Raw genomic sequence first — 27691 nt, 5'->3', positions numbered from 1 at the left:
CATTCCTTTCACATTAACAGGTAATGCCTTAGGTAAAAGGTTTGCATTGTAACAAGCAGGCTATTTTCTGATTGGGTCAAACAGGCTCAGGTTTCTTATGTGTAAGATAAAACTTTCTCTATTTTTTGAATACTTTCTTAAGTATTTAACGTAATTTTTTGAAAGTAAATAAACCACATGCATTTTTGTTTTGTCTTTCTGTAGGAACTTTATACTGTAGAGGGACAACTGTACTGTAATATAAAGGAGGAAGCTGTATAAGATATTGAAGTGCTAAATCATCACTTAAATCACCCATCACTTACCTCTGGGTGGTAGGTTCCTTTATAATAACATCAGGAACTTTGTATCTTGCTCTGAGAGGAGATGCCTCATCGATTCTAAGCCTGAAAATATTGCCTTCTATTTCATAAATTTCTACTTGTAGAAGAACCTGTGAGCAAACAAACAGATCAACTCGTAAGGATAAAAAATATTATTAACACAGCATCACCAAACACTTACTGTCTGGAAAAAAAACGAAACATGCCTGCTTTCTGATTTATTGTTCTTTAGCATTGTTGAGAGTAAAATTAATCATCCATTTGAATTTACACCAGCTAACTCTACTTCACCCCTTTGAAGAAGCAATGCCTTTTAAGTGAACTCTTTATCTTCAAGCATCTGATATCTACCATTACAGAAAAAAGAACTTATTATTTTGAAATAGTGGAGACAACTCTGAATTAAAAATATTTTTCAGAAAAAAAGTGTTCTATTCAGAACCTTCTTTTTTTGTAAAGACAATTTTTTTTAAAGTTAAATGCTGATTAGTAAGGACATATTTAGGCTGATTGTTTGCATTATCTCTCTAACATCTATCACTGAAGAATCTCAAAACCTGCAAATATTATCAGTTGTGTTGACAATATTCACTGCTCTTTCTGTAAGCACCCTTATCCTTTGTGGTATCTCACCTTATTCTCCTCATGAATGATTTGGAATTTGACATTCTCGTCACTTAATGTGACTGAATCCAACAACACTCGATACAAGGACTTTCCAGGACGCAGAAGTTTCTGACGCCTGTCAAGACAGAAAATTATTTTTGGTCTCCCCAGCTCTTGTAGCTTATATCATACAGAGGGACATAATATTGTTAGAAATGTTCACTTAACAGTTTTTTATTGAACTTTTTCAAACACAATTATTAGCAATTTAAGTCAAGAGGAAAAAGAAGGACTATAGTTCTGAGCACACCAAAAGGCTTATGGATGAGATGTTAGAGGGGTTCAGGGGTTTACCCATCACCACCCTATATGGTTTTTTAAAGCAGTAATATTCTCAAGTTTCCAGTTCTTAGCTGGGCAATTACATTATTGTTCTTTCATTTATCCCTGAAATTTCAGTTGAATAATCTGTTTTTCATTTTCTGTCATATATCCCTGTAACTCCCCAAAGAACACCTTCTAGACTCTGTGGTAATGGTGTATGTTTGTAATTTGTAACCTCCAAATATGCACCAAGCAAATTGTTTCTCAATAAGTTTGATGACAACAGAGTTTTGACTACAGCTTTTGGCCTGATAATGTTTTTAGGTCAGAGATCCTGAAATAAAGGCTCTTTCAACTGTTTGTAGAATTCTCCATGCCAAAGTCAGGTTTTATGAACTATTTGAAGTGTCTTGGACCCTACCTTAAAGACAAACTTCTTCATTAATAAACCAAATATGTCAGTGACTAATTAGTGTAACAATAGGCAATAATTTCTTTCAGTCACCACAGGAAAGAACACAACAGAGGGAAGAAAAAGGTCAAGAGCACAGTTAGAAATATGATGAGAAATATGACTTAGCATAAGGTTAACTTTAAGGGACTAGTGAGCTAGAATTTATATTTGACACTGAATTCTGGCCAAGGTACTTGCTCAACAGAACTGTAATCACAATGCTATTGTCACAGACTAATGATTCCTATTGAGTATTCTGCTGCTTTGACCTGCAGATAGTCAAGAAACATCCATGTCAAGAGAACAACCTGCATCTGAGTGCACTTCAAATGAAAATATTTCTGGGGCTTTGTCAGACGAGAGGACTGATCCTTCTGAACTTTAATGGAAGACATTCTGGGTGTAAGACTACACTTTTTAAAGTCTGCTGATTATTGCTTGCTGATAGGTAAGTGGAATGCTCACTTTTGGAAGACAAATTCTGAAAGTAGCAGACTTGCTGTGATTAAAAGTCAATGTGTAACTACACTACAATTCTTCATACCTGTAAAAAGCAATCTGGTTGCATTTCTTAAAGTTGCTTTTGTCCACAGCCTCATCCTGGACACTAGAAAGAGCAGATAAAGGAATTGTTTAGATGTGTCCATCACACACATACTGAATGATTAAATGATGGGAGTCCTTTTCAAGAGTGGTTAAAGGATTAAAGGTTTCAAGGATTAAAAACAGTGCAGAAAACTCTGGTCCAACATAAAATGTGACAGATCTTAAACTACTGTGTTTAGATATAGGAAGAGTTTCTTATACATTTAGCTTCATGTTGAACCATCTCCTTTTAAACCCTGAAATTCTGAGAAATTATTGAATCTATGACTAACAGAGATGGATTTCAGCATAGCTGAATTCTTATGGATTTGCATTTCGAAGCCAGACCACCCTCTGCAGTTATTACAGTTAACTATTATTTTACAGTAATAAGAATGGAGAAATGAGGAGGACTGGTAGAAAAGAAGAAATACTGCACCCTTTTCTTCAACCTTCAGTGGGACCGACAAAGGAGGCAGGCTTCCGATGGTCCTGCTGACAGCTCTATGTTGTCTTGGCTTGAAGTAACTTTTAAATTTATTAGATAACAGTAAATTTTTTCCTTGCCTGAAAGAAAATGGGCTGCCAGTAGTGTCCGTCATCAAAGTATTTCCCAGATTATGCTGGGCTCAGACACAGATGGAAGGGAATAAGGTATTAGCTCTGGTAGATAAAGCACTGATGCTTATGGAATACTTATCAATTACGTCCATGAAATATAGGAAATGCACCCACTGAGGCTCAGGCACAATTACAAGTCCTAGATTATTATTTGAGATCTCACAGTGACCGTATATTTAGCTCACTCAGCACTTCCTATTTTTGACTGAAGACAGGTATGTCCTTTCGGGTTTTGCTCCAAGTTCGTGTGCCTCTGTTGGCGCATTGAACGCGGTGCAGCCCGAGCTACCCCTGGCGCTGTGGATCCGCTCGCTGCCCCGCTCCGCCGCGGGAAGGCTGTGCCCGGGCCGGGCGGCGAGGACAGCACGGCACGGCCCCGCACGCCCGCCCCCGAGCCCCGACCTGCTGCATGGGCCGGCTCCGCACCCCGCCGCTCCCCGCGGAAAGCGGTGGAGCCTCCCCGGCAACTGCGGGAGCGAGGAGAGGGCCGGCCGAGGAGCGCCTCCCAGGCTGCGTTACCTGACTCCCCCCGGCGTCCCCGCCTCCATGGCGGAGCTGCCCCGAGCGACCCCCGCGGAGAGAAGGGGTGGCGACCCGCCGCGCCAGCCGGGGAACGCTGCGGGCCCTAAGCGCGACCGGGCCGGCGAGTGACACCCGGGGGCGGTGACAGCCGGGGCCGAGCCGGGAGCGACTCCGCCCAGCGCCGCTCTTGCCGGCCCACGACGGCCGCGTCCCTCCGTGGGGAGCGGAAGAGGCGCGGCCAGCACAGCGTCCTCCGTACGGCGGGATGGCGGCGGCGCCGCGTTCCGGGGGGCCGCGGCGGCCCGGAGCCGTCCTGCTGCGGCTGCTGGCGGTGCTGCTGCTGGCGGGCACGGCGGGCGCCGGGCAGCGCTCCAAATGGCGGCTGCCGGTGCTCCTGGTGAGTGCGGGGAGCGGGGCCGGGCCCGCAGCCGCCGGGCCGGCCGGTGTGGCGACGGTCGGAGCGAACGTGTGCGGGCGGGAGGCCGTGGCTGCTCCGCTCGTCCTCCTCGGGCGGGACGGCTGCGGTCTGGGGCGTCTCTGCCCAGGCCGCGCCTCTGTGGAGCCTGACCCGGAGCTGGTGCGGCGGCTCGGGGCCGTGGCTGCCTCCTGCCTTGCTGCCGGGCTTCAGCCCTCTCGGCGGTGGCGGCAGGGGAGAGGTTCTCGTGCGGGAAATAGTCCGATGGGCGGCGGAGGAAGAGCCGCTCCTGTGAGGCCCGAGGGAAGGGAGGGAAGGAGGGAGGGTCTTGCCCGGCCGGTGCCCGGCCTCGGTGGGCCCTGTGCCGGGGAGGCCGCCCTGCGCCCCCCGTGCGGCCGGGCTGGAGGCCCGCAGCGCCGTGGCCTGGCCTCGGGAAAGCTGGGCAGCTGGACCGAGAGGGGTGTGGGCCTTAGGGCAGGTGAAGGGATTTCGGCACTTCAGATAAACCCTTCGTGCTTGAATTTGCGTGGAGGAAAGCTGTGCTGCCTCAAATTCGGTCGGACTTTATCAGACAGTGAGAGTAATATGCGCTTTACGGGAGGCTTTTGAGCCTCAGGAACAAAACCAAGGATCACAATGAACGCTTCTATTGGTTCTTAGAACAGAATTTTTTTTTTTTTTTGTTGGATATTCCAGGCCATCTCATCCGCATGAAAATTGTAATCATTTCAACAGATGTCAACGTGAAGTTGATTCCGTTTGCAGATCAAAAAACCCCAAGTCTTTTAAACCATCTTTAAGAGTATGTTGGAGGGTGGTGAAGCATGACTGGAAAGTCCAGTAAGACTGGCTCCAGATTTGACATTTACTTTCATTACTGTATTGACTTAAAACTCAAAATGGAAGATTATGTTTACTTAAGCTCAGTGACATTAAGCCTGATGCCAAAAGATTTTTGCATTTTATACATTTTTCATCTGTTAGTAGCTCTATAGACTATTGCTGTATACTTACATAAATTATTAAGTAACTTCAGTACTTCTCCTGTTAGGTGAGACAAACACATTTCTTCAGTGAACCAAGGACATTTCACTTTCCCATATATTTAGACATAAACAACGTGGGGCTAGAAGCAAGGGGGAGGCTTCAGTAGGGGGTTGAATCAAGAGGGGATTTACTTCATTAACTGTACTTCTAATTGGGGATTCTTGTCATTTATGCTAATTTGCTAAACTTAGAAAAGTGTTGAAACCCTACATCACATGTGCACTCCACCATAAGTGTACCTGGAGCACCATCAATAAACGGGAACTGCTTTTTATAATTTCTGACTTGTTTGGCTTGTGATTTTAGGGCTGATAAGGCATCAAACCCACTAACACCTCTTCCTTTTTTGTGCTTTTGCAGGGGAAGAAGTTTAGCTTTGGGAAGATTCTCTTCAGCAACACCACCATTTTCCTGAGATGTAAGTGGTTACAAAGGACTAACCTGCTCTCTCTGCTTTTTGATGCCCCACCTATTTTTAACATTTGGAACTCACACCACTGTGAAGTGTTTAACTGCACTGGCTTCAGAGACAGCTAATCTAGCACTGCGTGAAAGCCACAGCTCTGATACAGTTGAGTCTGTTAACAGCCTTGGAGCTTCCCAGTTGTGATCTGCTTTGGTTGTAGCAGAAATGAATGGCTCTGTTCGTGCTGTCTGTGGAGAGGGCAAGATGGGCAATGGGGGCATTACCCACTATATGAAACTGTGATTCATATAGTGGGTAATCGTATGTGGGCTGTGCTGCACTCTGCTGTGAGGTGTGCTTTTCCTATCTAAGATTTGTTAAATTCCCCTGTCTTGGAGATAAAGTGCCAGCTGGACAGGGCGTGTTTGTATACTGATGGGAATACAGAAGGCAATGTTTTTTCAAGGCTTGTTCCTTTTTAGTTGAGTTCTTCTGGGTGTTGGAAGGGAAATTTGCACACTGCAGCAGAGCTCTCCTGAGAGGTGTTTTCTCCTGATCCCAGTGTGTGAGTGGGATCATTGAGTCTGTTCTGTTAAACAAACATCTTGGCAGCCTTCCCATTTCTTCTGTGTGTTGCTCTTTGCTGATCTGGCCAGGTGTATGGGTTATGTAGGTTTCTGGTGCAAGGAAAGTTTCTGTGAAATACCGTCTTACCTGTGAACATGAGGACAGCATTAGAAGGCAGTAAGATGTTACAGAAGTGATTAGTTGATTTAGAAAGGTGTGAAATCTTTTTTGAACACTTTAAGTGGTTGTTTGCACCAGCTTTTACCATGAGGAAAAGCTGTTTAGTCTCTGCACTTACCTTGTGGTTTTTCAGGTTTAATTTCCAATACATGCCCTTCTTGAGACAGTGTTTCAAGGAGAGTTTGTTGAAGTGCCTCTCTTGATCCCACAAGAATCTGAAACCAGAGGGTAGAATTTGAGCAGTTATTAGAGAAGGTTCATCACTTCATTGTTAGGGCTTTCCCACTTGACAAGTGTAGCTGAGACGTTGAGGTTCACATCTTGCAGTGAGACAATTGCAAGTGTACAAATGCAGGATCAAAATTAGAAATCTGCTGCTTGGGAAGAGGAGGGGGGTTGAAAGTGCATTTTGGTGCTTTGGTACGTTTTAGGCTTTCTTGTCTGAAGTTTAATAGAGATAGTGTACTTGTAGTTACATGGCATCTAAGATACAGGTCTCTGAAGTGAAGCATGTGGTAAATCTACTTATGCCAGAATAACTGAGAGAAGGAACAAAGGCATGGAAAAAAAAATTTGTTGTAGGTTGCATCTGTAAGAATTCGACCTGCCTCCTGATGTGGAATTGAATTATACTGTACTGTCAACCTTTAAACAGGCATTAAGCCTTAAAATTCTTTAGTGAAGACACCTGTTTTACATACGGGTGTGATTAAAAGATTTACGTGAATTTGGAAAATCAGTCACTGAAAGAGGAAGGAACAAAGGCTGGGAACTTACTCATTTTCTCAGCCTAGATGAAACTTAAACTGCATCTGATGCTGGGAAGCTTCAACTTTGTGGTTTTTCTTTTCTCCCCATGCTTGTGTGGAAACTGGTCTCTTTTTGTTTCCTGTCTGTTGCCTCTTACATTTGCTGTGTGATGTTTGTGGGGACAAAATGACCATTCTTGCCAAACATGATTGCTCATGGCTTGTTCATGGTTTTCCTGAGCACTATATCTTTATCTCCTTTTTTCCCCTCTTCTTGATTTTTATTTTCTTTTTTTTAAATCTGTATGGCACATTGGTGTCTGATGCTTTCTGCTTCTGACTCGGAAGCTTGCTGCTGGCATGTAGTGTTGTCAATAATGAATTTATTTTTATCTGCTTTGTTGAAGTGCTGTTCTAGAAGGCATTTAGTTTCTTGTATATGATACTGATAGAAACCCTGCTCTCTGTAATAAGTACAAAGACTGCATTCAAGTTGAATATTACTAGCTTTTGTTTGAAGGCTGAGGAACTGAGATTTCAATCTTGCTGAATTTAGTAAATACCAGGGATACTTTTTATGACTTTTGAAGTACTTCCTTTTCAAAGTTTCTGTAATTTTGATGTTTGCAGATATTGCGGGTTGTTCTAGTGACCTATTTTATCTCTGTGGGTGCTTCCACTGAATACGTAGTTGCCTATTTATTTTTCACAGAGAAAAAGGTATTTAAAAGGTATTTTGAATTTTATTTTTTGCTAGCACTTTTTTTGAGGTATTCCTCATTTGGTCAGTTTTACCAGAAGAGCCTGTGTCATCAAAGAATTTGCCATCTGCCCATGTCACTGCAGTCCTTGTGCTGCCATTCAGTTTCTTTGTTGTGCCCTCTGCAACATCTAGGGCAATGTGGAACATGTATGCCTTGTTTTCAGGTGTACCAGAAGGTGTCATAAGGAAACTCCTTTTTTTCAGTGATTTTGCTTAATTTTTTGGTGTTAGAAACTCAGTTATTGAGTTTTTATCTGCACGCGTTCTAATACTCATAAGGTGTAACGTGGGATTATTCAGTTAATACCTGGTGGCAGAGTTTCCTTCTAATTGCTTTTTCTACCTGCAGTGGTCAGTATGGAAACATTCCTTAGAAATGTACATCTAAGAAAGTTGTGGATGCATCCGCTGATCTGAATGTTGCCTGTAAATTGTAGGAACCTCTTAGCCACTGCAAGTATTCTGTTAACTCTAAAGAGTTTTGCCATTAGCTGACGGGGAAACACAAATATAATAATCTAAATTGCTCTTCCCAGACTGAATAGTCACTCCTCATTTTATTTAAGGGTCGAGCTTGCCTTCTTTATGTCAAATTTCTTCATCGGGCTTTAGTTTAAGAATGAGATTTGAAACACAAAAACCCACACTGACTAGGGAGAAAGTTTTGGGTTTCGCTTTTCATGCATGTTGTTACAAAAGTAAATCAAAGAGGAAAGTTGTCTTGTTGCTGTTTTAGGTAGCATTGCAGCTTTGACAGCATGTCAAAGTGTATAGGGCTAGTGTATAGATACCTTGTTTGTATTTTAGGAGGCTGGAGGTTGACTGGCACAATCTTACCTTCATTTCGTTGGTGATGGCATTGATATATTTAAATTATATGTGGAAATGGCTTATTATCCTGTTCCTAGCTTTTTCTGCCTGTTACATGTGCCCCTGTCTCTGAAAGGGAGTCCCTTTTTGTGTATTGGGGTCACTAATGTTCTCATTTGGTATTCGCAGTTGCTGAAACATCCTTGATTGTCTTCAGAACAAAAAGTTTCCAAATTATCTTCAGTTCTTTAATAGAATTGTATAATGCTGTGATGGAATTCTGTTCACATACTTCTTTCCTTCACTGAACAGTAATGAATTACTTGAGGAAAACATTTTTAATATGTTTAAAATTTAATTATGTTGCTTTTGCACAGAAAGGCAGGAGAAACCTGGAAGGCATATGCGTCTTACATATCTTATGTTTGACTTTATTTTTTTTGTTTGTTTTCTCAGTTGAAGGAGATGAAAAAGCTTGTGAACCTTCCCAGGGTTTCAATGTAACTTGGTACTTAAGATACTCTGACTGCTACAATGAAGTCTTCAACTTTGGGGTAAGAATTCTGGGGAAAAACATAGGTTATGATTTTTAGAGGTAAGCAGATCTTGGAAGGAGGGGATTAGAGATGTCTCCCTTGCATCCATGTTGTGATTTGGGCCTGAAAGACATATTCTTCTGTTGAAAGATAACAAATTTCTGGAGTAGAATTGAAATGATCCACAGCTTGCTGCAACTGCTGGCTTTTTTGGGTTTTGGGTCAGGTGGAAGTGTTTGTCAAAATTGTTTTCAACCCAGGAATTTAAGTGAATACATTGACTCTAAAATGAGTGAGTTTATGCTATTTGAAAATATTTGCAAGAATGCTTAATGACAGTGAATAGAAAAATCAGATATTTACATATAAAGTCTAAATTCTGTTCTTTATGGATGCACATTGCAAGCATTAGCAATTTGTGCAAAATGTATAATGTTTATATCAAATGTGGTAGAACATAGTTGTGCTTTCTGTGGTTGATATTTTTTCATGTTTACTTAAATTATTAATTATGACAATTGTAACTACTAATGTAACAGAGGACTGAGTCTTCACTCTTTAAAATGATAATGCAGAGTTTGTGTAGACTGAAGTTTATATTTCCTGCTGCACCTCTTCTTTTCTATTCTTACTCAAAGCCTGTATACCATAATTTCTATAGTCTTGTGTGGTTTTGATGCCTTCATTCTACTAAATTTGATTCAAGAGTGTGTTCAGAGTGAAACTATGGAGCTTTTCAGGTCTTGCAGCTGTCTACTGAGATAAACCATTTGAAATACTTGATGCTAACCTAAGTTCTACTCTGTTTGGCAGGATGAACAAGCAGATAACTATTTTGGGACTACAGCTGAAGAGCATCCGGGTTGGTCAGGATACTATGCCACTGCTTCTCTCCTCTTTCCAAACTGCTCTGAGCTCTTCAGGCCTCAGGTATGGGTAGAAGCCTCAGAGCTTGCTCTGCTGTCTTACACAATATGTAGAGAAGGTGGTGATTCTTGTTAGATCTATTGCCATCTGATGTAACTACCACTGTAGGTTGGGAGGTACTTTTTTTTTATCTGTTTGTGGCAACCAAGTTGTGATGATGATTTCTTAATTTTCCTTCACTTCTGGCTTGCTATTCAGTTTTTTTACTTACACTAGTGAGAAACCCCCAACCCAATCACTGTAAAAGTGATCTACAGTTCAATGCTTCTTTTAGTTTGTGGTTTTGTGTTCTGAATTTGTTTCATTTACAGGAGGCTGCTGCTAGTTGATATGAAGTGGCAGCAGAGTAAAAATCCCACTAAACTTGAATCAATAAAGGACTGACTTTATTAGTCAAATAATGTTTATTTAGAATAATGAAAATGAGTGTTGAAAAATGAATTACTTAAGCACTCATGGAATAGGAGTGCTAGAATATGTTGGGGAAAAAATCAGGTAAAAGCAAGAAGACAATGCAAAATTAGCATAGGGAAGTAATGTGCAGACATCAGCTCTACACCAGCTGTATATCAGCAGGCTGGTGATAATACCACTATAATTTGCTGTCTTTATTTAATGGTATACTTAAGAATTGAAGGCAAATTATGGAGTGAGCCATTCCTCACGTAGACAAAAGATCTGGGTAAAAAATACTGGAAAATGTCTCATAGCTATTGAACCTAGCGTTTTAGGTTGCTTTTTGATATTTTTGGTTGTTTGGTTGTTTTAATTAAGAAAAAATACTAATGCCTAAATATGGCTTTTAATAATCCGCTTGCATGCCTCTAACTCCTTTGATGAGTGGAGATGGCTTGAAAGGCTTTCAAAGAGGAAGAAAAAAAATCTGTGATGCATTCTTTTTGCGTTTAATAATATGAGAAGCGTCAGTTTTGCTTTTACTTGGTTTTGTAGAAGAGATCTTGTAGGTTTGCCTGTGTAATGTGGACTTGGGCATCCTAACTAAACATGCTTGTGAAAGTCTTTAAGGTTTTAAAAGCCTTTAAGTTTTCATCCAGTGCCTCTGGAAAGTCTGTGGAATTCTTAACAATATATTCTTGTCAGATACTAATTTCTGAAGTTTCACAGCAATTTCTTCTCTAAATGGTTCAGCTTTATCCTTGTGGTATAGCAGTTTCACTAGATTTCAAGTCACCATAGTTCAGAAGAGTTGGAAAAATTTTTATCTCTAATAGGTACTCATTATTCAGGGACTTACTTTTGCATACATTAAGGCAGAAATGTCAAAACCCTGTATCTGTTTGTGGTGAATTAGTCATGTGATGGGGATACACAACTGATTAATGTTTCACAAAGAAAATTAACTTCGCTACTATCATGTCTGGTTTCTAAAAATAGATACCTGTTACTTGAGGGGAGGAAAAGTAACTCTCAAATTACAAAACATGAAGGGTTCAAGACTTCTTGTATAAATGGACAATTGTTTGATTTAGAAAAATGAAAGCTCTCCAATACCGCTGTTTAAAGAATAATGAAGTTTATTGGAAGCTCTTCTGGTAATGTCATCTTAATGTGTGAAGTGCCTATAAATGTTGAAGTGCCTATCAAGTGTCTATAAATTATTTACGTTTCTTATATCTTGCAGATTTTCTATAAAGAATTTGTTCATCCAGAGCCTCTCTCACCTGAGAAACAAGAGGTAATTTTCCTTTCCTTCTAATGGGGCAGTATAATCATGGAAAAGGTAGTTTTGGCAAATTTACTTACTCATTTTTCTGTGTTTTTTTTCCCCCCTAAGGGCTTAAAAGATAAGAAGGAGAGTGCAGGAAATCACACGATGGTGACAGATAAAACTGTATGTATACTGAATTTAAGCATGGCTTGTAATTCAGCAGTCTTATTTTGTTTTGGTTTGCTTTTTAAAAATTTGTATTTCTTTGTATAAGAACTTGATGGTAGCATATTCTGTAGTTTTTTTGACGCCTGGAATTTTTTAGCTTGAAACTAGGTAGTGCTGGAAAAACAGAAAACAGAATAACTGCTTCGTCTGTAAGCAAAATATAGAACTGATACCATTCAAACCAATGGTATAAATAAAAAAAAATTGATTTTTTTTCCATTGTAATTTAAAATAGTAATTTAAATTATCTTCTTTCAGTGATGACCGATTCTTACAGGATACATTGTCTTCAGTCAGTTCTTTGAGACGTTGTGCTTGAAAAGTTGACTGATTACTTTTGATTTTAAGTCCCATAGTATTTTTATTATATATTATGTTACTAGGAACAATTTTTCAAAATAACTTCAAATGGAATGTCCTGGATGCCAAGAAAATGTATTTTACTCCTTGTGTACATAAGGGGCCATTTATTATAAAGCTAAAACATAAGCAGATGTGTGCAATTGCAAACTAAAGAATCAATGCAGAAAGAAAAGATAATTTAAAGGCAAAATTTGTGTATATAAATTTATGATTTTCTTTCAGGTTTACTCTTAAGATTTATGTTTAGTTAATATTAGCATAAACTATTTTTTTAGTATATATAATATTCTCTTTCCTTTGCATCTTGTAGTAAAGAGGTTTCTTAAAAGAAATGCATGCTCTTAGTACTGAATTTCTCTTGGAGAGACCTTTATAAAAAAAAATCTTTGTTTCTTTGTTGCAGTTGTGCAGTAGTCATGGAGGTGGCATACATATAGGTAGCCTAAGTTTTAACTTTAAATCTCTTAATAAATACTGCAGTTTCTGAGAGGTCTAGAGCTTCTTCAGTTGTGGAATTAACAGTTTTGTATGCTGGAACTCAAAGATACCTCTGATTTGATGTATGGTGCAAATATTGACCTGGACAAGGTTCCTCTGTTAGTTCACTGGCAGGATTTGAGCTTTGCAGGTATGAGAGCTGTTGCAGGGACTGTAGTAGTAGTGTCCACAGGGAATGGTTACTATGGAAATATTTTACCGCTCAGCTACTTCTGTATTATGCTGTAGAATTCAGCCTTTGCCAGGGAGATGAGTTATGTAGCTCTGCAGTTTCCAAGCAATTAACTTCAGCAGGAATCTCTGTAGTGGTCCTAATGCTTCTGTAGTGAAAAAAGTGCGATGCTTTCTTGAATTCTTTGTAGCTTTTGCAGTACCTTTGAGTACTTTTCCAGTAAGCCAGTGTAAGATTTGCAAAAAAAAGTCCTGATCACCTCCCAGATCTTTGAGGATTCTTCTGGAATCAAGCAACTAAATTTTAAGTGTTATGTCTAATAAATATCTTTAAAATTCCTATATCAGATATTTATTAACAAGTTTTAGGTCTTGGAAGAGATGAAATTTATATTTACATGAAGCTACCACCCATATATGGCTAGTCTGATTCTGTCTTTTCCTTGTCTCCTGGACTGTGCACTGTTTATGTGGAGCTGTTTTATTTTCAGGCAATGAATGCTGTTATCAAAACTTGGCGAGATGGGCCATATATCTTTATTGTGCAAATTGCACTTACAACTGCAAAGGATTCCACTGCCAGACTGAAAAGAACTGAGAGAACAACACCCTCCTCATATCAGAACAAGCTCTTTACAAGTAAGATAGCTCTTTATACAGTAAACTGAAGATACAGCATTATTTTATGTATTCCCAGTCACAGTGTTCTAAGGTACTCTTAGCATATACTATATGGTTCAATTTCATAAGACTCTTTCACTTCACATAGGTAGAATATTACTACAGCTCATTTAAGAAAAGAGGTGATTGCTTCTGTCTTGAAGATCCTAAGATTGTTCTGCCAGTTTACTGATAGAAATCAAGAAGCTTCAGTCCCAAACATTTCAATTTTGAGGCTTGGTGTTTTGTTTCAGAAATGTGCAGACCAATACAGTGATCTATACTAATAAGTCAAAACTTAGAGTACAAAGATTATAATTATCACCTTGATCTTATATTTAACAGTGCATTGATAACCTTTTCAAACTTTACAGTTTAAAAATCCTCTTTTTAAAAATTCTCTTTAAGAGTGAACTTACATGTGTTTCTGAATTCTTCCTGTTAAACATTTATCTCCAGCAAAAATTACTTTTAAGTTCTGGCATGAGTTACTTGGTAATGGGGCGTGTAATTTTAAACTGCATGCTTTTGGCTGAGTATGTAATGAGTCTTAGCTTTCTTTATTAAAGTGCAAGTTAGACTTAAAGAAGATGTGGAATTTCTTTACACTTAAGTGAAAGTCAATTAAGCCCTGGCTTCCTCTTTTTGGTTCTTGTTCTATTTCGTAATTGGATTGTCTTTTGACAGTGACAGTAGAACTGAAGGGGCCGTATGAGTATCTTTCACTTGCAGACTACCCTCTGATGATTGTAAGTAAGCCAGCTTTTCCTTGATCTATAAAATTGTCTGTTGCTTTGAATGTCAATTAAATACTCTGCTGTCATACTTCAGGAAACACAGAGCCAGTGTCTCAGGAGTTACTTACCCAAGGATATTTTTTGGTTTGATGGGCTATTTTTGTTTGGGTGGGGTGGTTTTGTTTTTTTTTTTTGTGTACTGAGTACAGGGTAGGGAAAACAGACACAGATTTCAGTTCCTTGCATGCGCTGCCAATGTTGTCCTTCTCTGGACTGTTTGAATTAATGGTTGTTAATTTGTAGTTCCTGAAGTTATCAGTATTATTAGCGCTAAACTGACAAGTTTTACTTGTGCTGTTTTTCTCCTTAGCTCTTGTCTTAGAAAATCTGCTATTCTGTGCTTTTGTTTGCAGCTACCCTTTCATTTGTCACTGCTTTCTTTGTTCTTTTATAGCTTAATCTCGCTTCCTCCACCAGCTGTCTTACACCCCATGAGGAGGTCTTTAATACTACCTAGCAGTGAAAGCATAATTGAGCTACAAAGAGCTAATCCCCTTTTTATTCAAAGGAGTTAGTGACTTGGTTTCTAGTTTCTTCTGTTGAGAAGGCTAAACAATAAAGGAACTTAAAATGTTATGTAGTGAAGACAGACTTTAGCTGGGGATCAATAACAAGATCTCTAGCTTGACTCTATTGGCAAGAGCAGCCTGTTGATGGTGGGGCCTGGCAGCATTTCTGAAACACAGAAGCAAAAAGCCTCCAGCAGCTCTATTGCAATATAATTCATCAGTGAAAATGTCCCATGTGGCATGACCAGAAAATAATCTGTATCTCTAAATGTTTTCTCAATGGAGCATCTGCATGTGACCTATCTCACCTAGGTTCTTTAGCGTTTGAACTGCATGGATTGGTCAGGTGTGAAAATGTGTCAGGATCAGTAAGCTACTCTCCTAAGGAAGGTGTTTTCAGTTTTTGAAAGTTTTGATGGATTGTGCAGCTAAGAAACTAAGTCTTTGCTTGTTTGTTTTTTTTTTTTAAATCTTCCTTCTGAAAGAGGACACTGCTTGATTATTAAGCACTGTCCTATACTTTGCCTAACTACTTCCTGCTATTCACTTAGTGTCTTACTTTCTCCTAATTCCTCTTCTTAAACTTCATGTCCTTTTGAAAATTTTGCCTTGCTTTGGTATGATTAGAAAATTCAGCATTGAGTAACATTGTCAAGCTTATTGTTTGCTGTATGAGACGTACCATGAAAAGTTCTTCTGAAGTAAGTAGCACTGAACCAAACAAAAATCACAAACCGTTAATATGTAAATGAATATCTGGATTTCTTTGTCAGCTGCAGGTTTTTGCTGGCCTAAAACTTGGTCAAAAGCTGAGTTTGCTGGAAATTAACTTTGGAGAAAAGTTGTTGAATTATTTGAACAGAGAGCATACAAGCATTAGTTGCTTATCTCTGTTCTGTGGAATGGTGCCTAAAGGTGGTCTGTGAATTTATTTGCAGAGTACTGTAAATGTATTATGAAGTTATTAATAGAACAATACATGATAACGAATAGAGTTTCTAGTACTTGATGATTTGCTTGAATTCTTACCTTTCTGGAATCTAGTAGCATGTATCTTCCTTAGAAAAAAATGTCTGTGAATAAATTGGCAGATCATTCTTCAAAGGAGAAATTGCACAGAAATTCAGTTACTCTCATTCCCTTTGTTAGTAGTGAGAAATTAGACTCTCACTATTAAAGAGTCCAGAGAAGACAAATGAAACAATGCTTGTCTATTTAAAAAACTTCCAAAATTGCTGTAGAAAATAGAGTTGTCTTACAGCTGTGGAATATAAACAAGGAAATTATTTTTCTGGGTCTAAAGTTCCTATGTCTTTGTTCTTTTTGTGCAATAGTTTTTCATGGTGATGTGCATTGTGTACGTATTCTTCGGGGTTCTGTGGCTTGCGTGGTCAGCCTGTTACTGGCGGGATCTGCTGAGGATCCAGTTCTGGATTGGGGCTGTTATTTTCCTGGGAATGCTCGAGAAAGCTGTTTTCTACGCTGAGTTCCAGAACATCCGCTACACGGGCGAATCCGGTAGGTGGCAGCTGCCTTTTGCAGGATAATTGAGGGGCATAGCACTAATGGCTGATGCTAAATTGCGCTGGCAGATACATGTTAACTGTATGATTACTTGAGGATTGTTTCAAAACAAAGAACAGGGAACTAGAGTTTCTGTATTTTTATATGTTTTAAACATCGTGTTCTGTGTTCTAAAACTAAAATGCTGTTGCTTTCTCTGACTCCTGAGAGTAGTGTCTTAGATATAGAGAATGCTATGTACCCAAGACACTGGTATATGTGCTGGTTTTAAGTTTAAAATAGGGCTTGCTCAGCGTAGCTTGTAATTAATTTCTCACAATTCGTAACAGCCTTGGAAAGATACTCTGAAACTCCTTGTTCAAGATGACAGCATTGTAGATAACTCTTAGTATTCAACCCATAGCCCCATAATCCATCTGAAGAGATTCCCTTTATGTAAAACTCTCTTTTGTTGTTGTTTTGAGTTTTCAGGCTGGATGCATACAAATGAAACTCTGCAAGTAAAATGTCATTATGACTTTGCTAATTGGCCATACCCATGGTGCAGAAAGTTTTGTTGGTTGACTTGTTTGGAAGAGTATCCAGGTTGGATGTAAAATTTTTATGTAGCTTTTCTTCAATGCCAAGTGACCTATCTTTTCTGAAAGCTACTCCAGATGTAGTTAATAAAAAGATTAGGCACTTCAATAACTTACTTTTATGTCTGCTCTCACACTATAATTGCATGCAGTAGTTAATAAAACAGAAATTACATTTTAATGACCTAACTTCCTCCTCTTTGCTTTTTGTAGTTCAAGGAGCAGTAATACTAGCAGAACTTCTTTCTGCTGTCAAACGCTCGTTGGCTCGAACTCTGGTCATCATAGTCAGCCTGGGATATGGGATAGTCAAGTGAGTAATTCTGTTACAGGTTTTTTGTGTTCTATTTAAAGAGTTTTCACTATTGGTGTTTAAGAATTTAGGGCAGTATTCATCTCCCTGTACTTTGGTTGTTTAAAGGTAAGTGTTTTAGTTAGGTGCTCTGAAGAGCTCAACTTCTTCTCTAGTAAACAGAGACAGTTCCATACTGTGATTACTCTTCTTTCCGTCTACTTCTGTGTGCTACTGTAGGGTAGGGTGGGTTTCTGAGTCATTGTTGAGATGCTCCACTAACTGGAATGGGAAATGGATGGGCCTGCCTTCTGTGTGAGGGGAAGCTTGTATAAATGGGGTAGGTTAAGAATCATTAATAGGGGAGGGGATCTGCTTTGGTAAGATCGTGACTTATTTGTCTGTCCACAGCTGTATTCAATGGTATTAACACATGCTAGGTGGCAGGGGGAATTTTTGGCAAGTGTGGGTTTGCTGGGGGAGCTGGTGAAGAAGTGGGATGAGACTTAGTGAAATGGTCATAGAAAGCTAAACAGATTAACTAAGAAACAGGGCTGTTGCCTGTGTCTCCCTTAGTCACATCATACCTAAGACAAAAGGAATAGTAAGTTTCAAGCACTGTAATAATATTTCTGGATCTAGATATGGCTTGTTACAAGGACCTTTTAGTCATATGCTTCATACCTTATGTTTAGATTCAAGTTGACATGACTTGACTTTTTGGTTTCCACTTAATCTGAATTTCACTTTATTTCCTACAGACCTCGCCTTGGAGTGACTCTTCACAAAGTAGTTATGGCTGGAGCCCTTTATCTGTTATTTTCTGGCATGGAAGGTGTTCTTAGAGTCACAGGGGTCAGTAATAACTGCTTGAATTTTCCCATGTGCCACAGACATATTGGCTGTATGTACTGGTGTGAACAGCTACCTTCCCACCTCCTCCCCAACAACAACCAAACCAAATTCCCACTGCTCCAGTTTTGGAGGCTGTGCCTGGGGAAGTGTGTATGAGTGGTGATGCTACTGGATTCATTAAGTGCATCTTGGGATGTAGATTTCTGTTATTCTGTTTTTGGTGTAAAGTATTTAACCTGTCGTATATTTGATACTTTTCCAGTTTTTCTATGACACTGTGGCTCTGATAGCAAACTTGGCCCTGTCCATGATTGATGCCTGTATTATTTTGTGGATATCCTTTTAAAAGCTGCAGAATGTGTGACCTTGTTCATAGCTTATTATTTCTGTCTTGTACTTGAAAGGAGTACAAGATGTTTTGCTTGTTTCTGTTAGGACTTTGATAAGTTTAGGATGTACACACAAAGGCAAGTTTTGCCTTTTTAGTCAAACTAGTGGTTGCCAGTGGAGCTTTCAGTTCATCCATGGATAGTGTAAAAGATTTAATTACTACGTCTGTAACAAGCTGGTTGCTAGTTTTCTGTAATGGAAATGGCTAGAGCAATTACTCACAGCAGTTGCCTCAGCAACAGTGTTAGATTGACTTAATCTGCAAAACTGCTTCTTGCCTTGCTGGTGGAGAACTGACAATGTGGTATTGTCAGTTCCTCTCTGTACATTGAACTAAACTCTTGGTTCAAGCCCTCTCTTTCTGTAGCAAAACTGGGAAGTGTTGTGGTGGCATATTGGTGGTTTCTCATAAAACAGCCTGACCCTTCTTACTTCTCTACTTTGTTTTCTTTTCAGTTTGTTCTTATTGGCTCTCTCTTTGTCTCCAGGCCCAGAATGATCTTGCCTCCTTGGCTTTTATTCCCCTGGCTTTCCTAGATACTGCCCTGTGCTGGTGGATATCCTTCACTGTTTTACTTGATGGGTTGTGTTTTCTTTTGAATTTGGTTTTTTTTGAGTCTTTTCTTGGCGGAACTTTTTTATAATATAAGATCCAAGTGTGTATTTTTTAGTACTTCTGGTAGAGGTTATAGAAGTTCTGTAATTGAGTATTCAGGTAAGCCTCTGCTGCCACTGCTTACCCAGTTTTTGCTGAACTGGATTTGCCTGTGTAAAGCTGCTCCAAAATACAGTCTGTCTGTTATCAGTCTCTCATTGTTGAGTGTGAAAGTATTTCGTTCTAGTGTAGCATGTCATGGCACCAGAGCAGTAGCCTTTGAAGAAGTTAATCAGTTTATGTTTTGGGGAGAATGTTGCTTACAATATCAAACCTTAAAGTCTCTGTAAAATTCGAACTAGTCTTGAAGTAAGTGACAAAATGAGGCAGCAATGAGGTGTCTTGACATATTCATTTTAAGCAACCATAATCTTGCATGACTTTAACAACTGATATCACATGCTGAACTTGTGTATGGCAAAATCCCTCTAAAGTGTTCTTAGCTAAAGTCAATCACAAAAACTGTTTAAAGTGTGAATAGCTGGCTGCCCAGCTCTGGCAACCCCAGTTCTCCCCTGTCATGATGTATCTCCTAACCACTTGTTTTGTTACTGTGGAAATAAAAGAAAATGTGAAGGCACCCATATGCATTTAATAGATTTTAACTAATTTCTAGTTTAGATTTTCCTTTTCATTTATCAAAAGCACAGCCAACTCTTTCCTGAGGGAAAAGACCATAGGCCAAAATAGAGGTTTGGATACCATCTTTGTGTGACAAGAGTTATAGATACAGATGACTAAATAACATGAAAAGGGACAGATTTTGCTCTCTGGTACATTTGTCATAGGATGAATCTTCTACTGAGAATGGTCTAATTTTTTGGAGGGTTAAGTGTGTTGTTGAGAGAGTTGTTGATCATAAGGTCTGTGTCCTCCTAAGTTTGTGACTAGCTTTTCCCTTCAGAGACTTTTCCTTGACTTTCCATACATATTCATCAGCTTAACTCAAACAATGAAGCTGCTAAAACTTCGAAGGAATGTTGTGAAACTCTCTTTGTATCGGCACTTCACCAACACACTCATCTTGGCAGTAGCAGGTAAGCAGAAAATTTTTCCAGTTAAATAAAACCACTTTTCATTTCCATATAGGGCTTGATTTGCCAATTTTAAGTTTAGTGACCTTTCTGAAAGTACAGTCAAAATTCTTGGTATTTCTAACACTTGACCCATTTCTAAAAGTGGGTCTTTGCCAAGTGTTGTGTCAATATTTCAGAGATAGTGGATTATTAGTCCTGATGTTAACAAGATCAGTAGTTCAATTCAGGTCCTCTAACAGAGCACTTTTGTCCCACTTCAAGCTGCCAGGGGCAAAAGTTTATTATTGTCTTATGCTGTTAACTTCATAGAGATACTTTTTGCCAAAATCACGGTATCACTGTATGCTATGTAGTTTTTAAGATGTCTGAGGATCAGAGTGATTCTTAGTTTTGTAACATAATGCCCTCTATGTTCTGGAAGAATACAAATTGGGTTTCTTTTTCCATTTATATGCGATGAACTGAATTTCAAGAATAAATTTGTCGGTACTTTCAGGTTCTCTGCTATCAATACAATGAGCAGAAAACTTTAAAGATGGTGCTTTTTTATTTAAACAAAAAATCAAATAAGTACATTCCTTTTCAAAATTGGCTCTGATGAACTTCCTTTCAGCACCTGGTCATCTTAAAATACTTTAGTGGAGGGAAGTCTCTTCTAAAACTGTGCTAAGAACATCGTTTGAGTGTTGGAACTGTTGTGGGTCAGGATCTGAATGCTTAAGGCATTCAAGCAGATCAGATTGTTCAGTTACTTCAGGGTCATCTTTACTTGTCAAGTAATAATGAAACCATGGTTTGAAGGCTAGATAAAAGTGATACAAGAATAATGAATAGTAATCAGGAGTTGGCTAAATACTCCATATTTGATTTATGCCTTGTGTCTGTAAAGAATCATGAGTAAAATATACTGGTCTATGCCTAAATTCTGTCTGAGGTCAGTGCAATAGATCCATCTCTTGTTTTCCAAAATAATTAAATTGAATTTCAAGACTTCAGTATTCAGGTCTTTGATCTTTCTCTGGGAAACATAGTCCTGTTAGTTGAGTGTTTGAATTGACATCTTTTTTTAGTAATAAGAAGCTTGTTTGTTTGAATATTGCAGCATCTATTGTATTCATCATCTGGACAACCATGAAGTTCAGGCTGGTGGACTGTCAGTCGGTGAGTTTATATCAAATGCTTTTTACAGTTGCTGCCTCTTGATAAGTTTATATTTGGTAGTGAGATTGCCACAAAGCACCACAGGCTAAAATTTTCACTGTTGTGGGTAATGAGCCTCTTTGACAAATGCCTATAGTTCAGCCTTGGAAAGAGATGAGGACATGAAATTTCTTGCTTCACAGCATCTTTTATTTGTGCTGGTTTTCTTGACAGGACTGGCAAGAGCTATGGGTGGATGATGCCATCTGGCGTTTATTGTTTTCAATGATCCTTTTTGTCATCATGATTCTGTGGAGACCATCTGCTAACAACCAAAGGTTCAGCTTTTCTTTCCTCTTTCTAAAAATGCTGGGTTGTAGGTACACTTGTTTATTCAAAGAGTACTGGTGGGTGATTTTCAGTTGCTGTACACTGATCAGTAAAGGTACTAAGCAGTGTTTGTAGGGAAAGGTAAACCAAGAGAAGTTGCATACATAAAATCCAGTCTGTTCCTGGTGCTCAGCTTATTTAAAAAGAAGCAACTTAAATGTTGTTTTTAAGACTGATATTAAACATAATCAATGAGATTCACAGAATAATCAAGCCATGTATGTGTTGGGGTAATGGATCTCTTGGGAGGCAAGAGATAGAATATGAAGATAGCTTTTATTCTTTCACTTCTTCCACTATTCTTTCACATAGGTTTGCTTTCTCACCGCTGTCAGAAGAGGAGGATGATGATGAGCAGAAAGAGCCAATGTTAAAGGAAAGCTTTGGTAAGAGAAAAAATTTCCACTCAATTTCAGTGTTGAAGGCAGTTCTTTGGAGAAACGTGTCTTGCTCTCTGGCGAAAACTACCATTGATACACAGAGTTCTAGAGGAAGCACCGGCTTTATGTTTAGTGCTTACATTGCCTGTAATTCTGGGGTTTTCTGTGGATACTGAAAACACTGCTACTGCTGTGGTTGCTTTGCCATGTCCAGTGGACTTTGTTTGATTAAATATGTCATGTCTTAGTTTTAATCCAGTCGTGATGACGAGGATCCCTTGGATGTTGTTGCTAGGCAGTGGTTTAGTGTGCAGTTCTCTTTTAAAATCCCATTTAAGAATTTTCATTTATTATCTGTTCTCTCAACTCTGAAATCTTCATTTTCTGCATTAGGGCTTAGCATGGGAATGTCCAGTGTCAACGTAGGAGTGAATATGTTTATTCATTAAATAGTCTATTGTAAGCTGTATCTATAAGATGTGTAGAAGGTAGGGCTACATGCCTACTGCTGTCTGTCCACAAATCAGATATGCTGGGATATATCAGTGCTGTTTGGCTTGTTTAGGAGCTGAGGAGAAGTGTGTAATCCATTTGGTGCATTTGGCAAACCAGCACTATCTGGCTTCCTGCCAGGCCACATTGCTTCTCAGGTTTTAAGGCAACCAAGTGGCTGGTGAGCAGTCAGTAGTAAAATAAACTTCAGGAGTTGCCTGTGTCTCAGAATGTTTGAGGCTGGAAGGGACCTGGAGGTCATTCTGTCCAAGCCCCCTGCTCAAGCAGAGTCACCCAGTGCACATTGCCCTGGACTGTGTGGCTTTTGATTGTCTTCTAGGATGTATCAGATGGCTTTTGAGTATCTTCTAGGATGGAGATTCCACAGCCTCTCTGGGAACTATGTCTGGGTTCTATGCTGCTGATGTCTGGCTTAAATAAAAGGAATTGAAATTTATATTTCCTAGGTAAAATTGTGAAGTTTGGAAAAAACTGCATACTCCACCTGTCAGGAAAGAATACTGCAAGCCTTTCAGAGGGGAAGCAGTCTAAATCATTATCTTGTCTAACTCTGTCTCTTCTGCTCAGATGAAATATCCTGAACGAACACTCAACACTTTCACGTACAGTCTATGAACAATTATAATTCACAGTTACCGCAATATTTTTTCTTTTTCTGGCTTCAGAGGGAATGAAAATGAGAAGTACAAAGCAAGAACCAAATGGGAATGTAAAAGCAAACAAAATTGTGAGTATGACCTCTGTACTTCAAAGAATATAAGATTCATCTCTTCTTTGTTTACTTTTTGGTTTGCCTCGGAGTGTGAGTGAGCCAAAGTATCATAAGGTAACACAGTACTACTGAAAAGAAAGGAAATACAGGTTTCTCATGAGATTTCCTGTAAATACAATGGGAACTTAAGAATTCAGTCTGTTCTTCAGAAACGTTTCCACAATTCAGTGTAGATAGAACTGTATAATACAATATTCTGATAGTGATTAATGTATTATTTTAACAAATTTGTCAGTCTGAGAGGGAGGCTGAGCCATATTTTAAATAAATTGCCTTCTGTTTTTGAGATTTGTGATTCATTACATCATTGGGCTGATGTGCATATTTTTATGTACCTACCTAAATACTTTGGGGGAACATGCATTTTTTCTGTGTGGCTTATAAGCAAGACATTTTCACATTTATCTAGGAGGCCTATGTCTTGGAATCTTTACATAGAATTCATGCATAAATTTAAAAGTGGAAAGTACCTGTAGGAATTCATTATAATAGCAATCATATTTTTGTCATTAGCATTGTTTTTCTCAATGATTGGTTGCAGCTGTATACTACTTACCTGAGGATAGATAAGATGAAAATCAAACTTTTCTATTTTGCAAGGGGGTGGTGGTGAGGACTGTTACAAAGCTCACAGCAAGTGGGTGGGTTGTTCTTGATTTTTTTTTTCCTTGTAATGTGCTTAATCCAGAAATCAAACTGAATTAGTTTTTTGTGTGTGTGTTTGTATTTAATTTTTTTAACTGACATTATAAATACTTTTTTTAAAGTAGGTTCAGAAGAAAAAGGCTTGCATATCACAGCATTGTGGAAAAACTGACTTTTGTTTTCTGTTTAATTTCTGTACTTGTAGCAAGAGGATGACCTGAAGTGGGTAGAGGAGAACGTTCCTTCATCAGTGACAGATGTGTGAGTATTTCTGTAGTCTCAATAAAGGCAAGTTCCTTTCCCACAGGAGTACATTAGAATGTATTATCTCTTGTATGCTGCACTTCCATGGGCAGAGGTTGGGTTCAGCCTGGCACTGGCCTCTGATCCCTTGTATGGAGTCTGCTGGGGTTGCACACAGGACTTGGCTGACTTAAGTTGACTTAAGGAGCTGTCTCTTGGAATATGAAACCATAGACTGGTCTGCATTTTACTAAAGTTAAAACAATATACATAAATCCAGAAAACAAGGAACCAGCAAATCCCTTTCTAGTGCTGGGAAGACATTTGAATATCTTGCTGAATGTAAACCATGGAATAATGTAATCCAGTTTTCAGCTTTATCTGGAACATGTGATGTCATTTTTGTGCTTGTGGTAATATAGTCAGCTATGTACACTGTATGTGTTCTGCTTTTATTAAATTCTACATGCTAGAGGTGTCAGTGCCTGTGTTTATGTTTTTCGTAACAAAACTGAACTTCATAGATCAGTGTATTCACAAATTTGAACAAGTGATTTTGGCTGAAGATCTGGATTGAAGTATGAAACTTAGCTTGAACCTAAGTAAAGAAAAGAAATTAGGTGAAGTTTTAAAAGGAAGAAAAGTGCATTTTCTCAATTGAATTAGGTTTTCCCAATTCTAGTACTTATTATTTGAAGACTGATAGGATTCCTTCAGAAAAAAAGGACTAGACTGGTATAAACTAGGAGAGGGCACTTTGAGGTAATCTGCTGCATGTTTTTGTGTTTCTGAGAGTGTGGTCAGTGTTGCGAGGAGCCAAAATCCCAATAAATGGGAGATCTGTTGTAGCTGGAAAGGCTGAAGTACCAGTGGAACTTGTTTGACTTCTGGGACGTGTTTTTATAACATGGTCCCATATTGTAAATGTCTTCAGTGCAGTTCAGCAGTGTTCCTATATGAGTGAGGCAGCTTATTTCATGGCAACTTGAAAATTGTTCACTTGGTAATGAGAAGCATAATAAGAAAGAATAAAAACTGTGAAGGTCATTGAGGATACTCCTTTGGCTCTTCCTTTTTTGTGTGTCTTTCTTTAATTTCTTCTAAATTGAAAGGTCTGTCTTCATTGTTTCTTTTCTGTGCCCTGAAAACATAAGGTTGAAAATGGTTGTCAGTATGCTCTTAGTATGTGCTCTAATTATTTTAACTTCTTTTTCCCTCCCACTGCAGGGCTCTTCCAGCTCTTCTGGATTCAGATGAGGTCAGTAAAGAAATGTTCTGTTCAAAATAGTCTTCTGACATGCCAGGGGAGTCATGAGTCAGTTGATAAGGTCTTGGCTTATCAGATCTGGACTCTGCTCATGTCAGCACAACAGTAAAATACTACAAGAGGGAAAGGATAGTGGGAACAACCACAATAGAACTCCTTAAAGTACAAATGTGTTCTAAAATCAGTGGTGTATCTGCTACATAAGTTGGGCTCCTGACTTAAAATGTATATGAGTGTCGTTTGCTGTGAATGTGCATGTTCTGAATAACGTAAATCTACAAGACTGGGTATTTTATTTTCTAGGAAAGAATGATTACCCACTTTGAAAGGTCCAAAATGGAATGAAGGAGTAACTTTTTGCTCTTGGAAGTGGAGACACCTCTTTTAAAGTTGCTTGGTGGAGCAAGTGCACCCTGTTGATTTGTCTCTTGATCTCAGCCTTGAAAGTTTGATGCTTTAATGTCATGGAGGGTGTCTTGCTGTGGAAGAAGTTCACAAGGACATTATAAACCTTTTGGAAATTTGAATTTAAAGTTGCTGCAAGTTTGGATTTTTAAGCAATTGACATGTGTACTATTCCAGCACCTTCTGTAACTTTTCAAATATTTAATCTATGAAACTAAAATTCCTAATGTCTGCTTGAGGAGTTTATATTTCGATGTTACAATTGACACTTAGAGGTGAACTGCCTGTACCTTTTTGGGGGGAGGGTGGGGACAGATAGAAAAAAGCACTGAAGAAACAACAGACCCATTTTCTGGTAGATAACAGCTGCTGTTGTGTGTCATGTGTTCAACATGCATGAAAGAGTTTTAGAGAGAAGCTCCTGTTGATGAAGAAAATGAAGATGGCAGAAAGGAAATATTTGGAAAAGTTACAGTGATATGAGTTTTTAACAAAATCAAGTGCAATTTTATTCATAACACTGTGTATGAAAGATTTTCTATTTTAAATGCCATTGACCTGTAGGTAACAGCTGCCTAGAGCTAACACTCACTGTTGTGGCACATCTCATTGCCGGCAATGTGGTGGATGCCTGGAAAAAGGATTTGCCCCTACCTTTCATGTGTTGCATGATTTCATTTAAAAAAATACCCCAACAAATAAAACAACAAAAGCAAACATCACCAGAACCACTCCTGCAGTGCTCCACAAGTGCTTGACTACATGTTAAGCAGATATTAACTGGATGTTTCAGCAGAACTCTTCTCCCTTTACGTGTAACATCTCCCACCAAGAAGTTGGCACTCCTCTATGAGAAGATGGCATTGCTTTCTAGGGATTGAGCACTGCCTGCCTTACTTGAAAGAGGATTTATGGGGAGTTCACAGCGCTGGGATAGTTCTGTTCCCAGTGTCTGTTTAGAATTGCTTCCTATGTAAGTGATTTGATGCTGGGCTTTCCTGTCCCAACTGGTCCCTGTGGCCAAGAGGTACTCTGAGATCACTGTGTTTCAGTCAGAGTTGCAGGTTTCTGTTCTATATAATTGCATTTTGTTTCTCCTTTTAAAATGAAGAAGAGCTTTTGGACAATGTTCTGGTTTTTGCTTGGCTGCAACAGCTGAAGTTGCAATAAGTTCCTCATGGAAACCTGTCATGGACTGTATGACAAAAGCTCTAATTTGGGTTCATAACCTTTAAAACTGATCATTAGGAGGCAAGCAGCTGCTGGATATGGAGGAAGCAGATGTGGCTGCTGCTGGAACGGCGTAGAGCATCAGCTTTTCTGGTTCTTCTCCTAGCTATGTCAGCAGAAGTGAACATGTGCCTGTACTTCATTCATTCCACTGTAAGGTCTGGTAGCTTAGCTGTAGCTCCTCTTTATCAGCAATTCAAGCTGAACATGGCACTTTACAGTACAGTAGCTGAGGCACAAGGACATAGCATCTTCTGCTAGCTGTGTTGTGGGAAGGGCAGATGGGCAGAGATAAAATGTGTGGCTGTAGCACATCACTCCTTCTGCTGGAGCTCTTCTGCCATCCTCTTCAGGTTGCAGATAGAATCTTTAATTAGAAAACACTTCTAGTTTGCTATGCTTAATTGATATAGATGAAAAAAAATATTACCTCCGTGTCCTTTTGGGGAGAGGAAATTTTTGTGAAATAAAGCTACACAAAGCTTGCTATTTAATTTTTTTGTTTGGTTTTCATTTTTAAAGAAATCCTATTGGTTTGGGTTGTTTGGGTTTTTTGAAACAAATAGGTAAAAATGTTCTCTACTGGAAGCACAAAAGTTTGTATGTACTATTTAATAAAGGCTAGGCAAAGAGTAGAAAGGCTCA

The 27691-nt window shown here is 39.0% G+C and overlaps 2 protein-coding genes across 3 annotated transcripts in view; one reads left to right on the top strand and one right to left on the bottom strand.

Moving 5' to 3' along the window:
- GANC (glucosidase alpha, neutral C) overlaps positions 1 to 3566 on the bottom strand; it is a 24286-nt gene extending 20720 nt beyond the window's left edge. Inside the window, exons 1-4 of the mRNA XM_041420445.1 lie at positions 3433 to 3566; positions 2252 to 2314; positions 957 to 1065; positions 306 to 433 (exon numbers count right to left, since the gene is read on the bottom strand). Of these exons, the coding sequence (XP_041276379.1) occupies positions 306 to 433; positions 957 to 1065; positions 2252 to 2314; positions 3433 to 3461 (329 nt within the window). The 5' untranslated portion in view covers positions 3462 to 3566. The remainder of the gene's footprint in view (positions 1 to 305; positions 434 to 956; positions 1066 to 2251; positions 2315 to 3432) is intronic.
- Positions 3561 to 27691, top strand: TMEM87A (transmembrane protein 87A). 2 transcript variants are annotated; one of them, XM_041422576.1, is made up of 20 exons: positions 3561 to 3832; positions 5258 to 5315; positions 8829 to 8926; positions 9722 to 9838; positions 11478 to 11531; positions 11631 to 11687; positions 13256 to 13403; positions 14112 to 14173; positions 16065 to 16248; positions 17046 to 17145; positions 17886 to 17979; positions 18858 to 18926; positions 19953 to 20061; positions 21164 to 21222; positions 21436 to 21539; positions 21904 to 21977; positions 23150 to 23211; positions 24107 to 24162; positions 25372 to 25402; positions 25715 to 27691. In XM_041422576.1, the coding sequence occupies exons 1-20, from the start codon at positions 3701 to 3703 to the stop codon at positions 25754 to 25756; spliced, it is 1710 nt and encodes a 569-aa protein (XP_041278510.1). In that variant the 5' UTR covers positions 3561 to 3700; the 3' UTR covers positions 25757 to 27691. The 2 variants fall into 2 exon arrangements, with proteins under 2 accessions (XP_041278510.1, XP_041277642.1); XM_041421708.1 differs by lacking the exon at positions 18858 to 18926 and adding an exon at positions 18242 to 18313.

The sequence above is a fragment of the Onychostruthus taczanowskii genome, unplaced genomic scaffold (genome assembly GCF_017590055.1).
Source record: "Onychostruthus taczanowskii isolate IOZ18803 unplaced genomic scaffold, ASM1759005v1 scaffold1, whole genome shotgun sequence".
Lineage (NCBI taxonomy): Eukaryota > Metazoa > Chordata > Aves > Passeriformes > Passeridae > Onychostruthus > Onychostruthus taczanowskii.
This window is presented reverse-complemented; position numbering and strand designations above follow the sequence as displayed.

Coding starts and splice junctions, on each gene's coding strand:
- TMEM87A (XM_041421708.1), top strand. CDS start 3,701: ATGGCGGCGGCGCCGCGTTCCGGGGGGCCGCGGCGGCCCGGAGCCGTC. Junction 3,833..5,257: donor GGCGGCTGCCGGTGCTCCTG/GTGAGTGCGGGG, acceptor GTGCTTTTGCAG/GGGAAGAAGTTTAGCTTTGG. Junction 14,174..16,064: donor CAGACTACCCTCTGATGATT/GTAAGTAAGCCA, acceptor TTTGTGCAATAG/TTTTTCATGGTGATGTGCAT.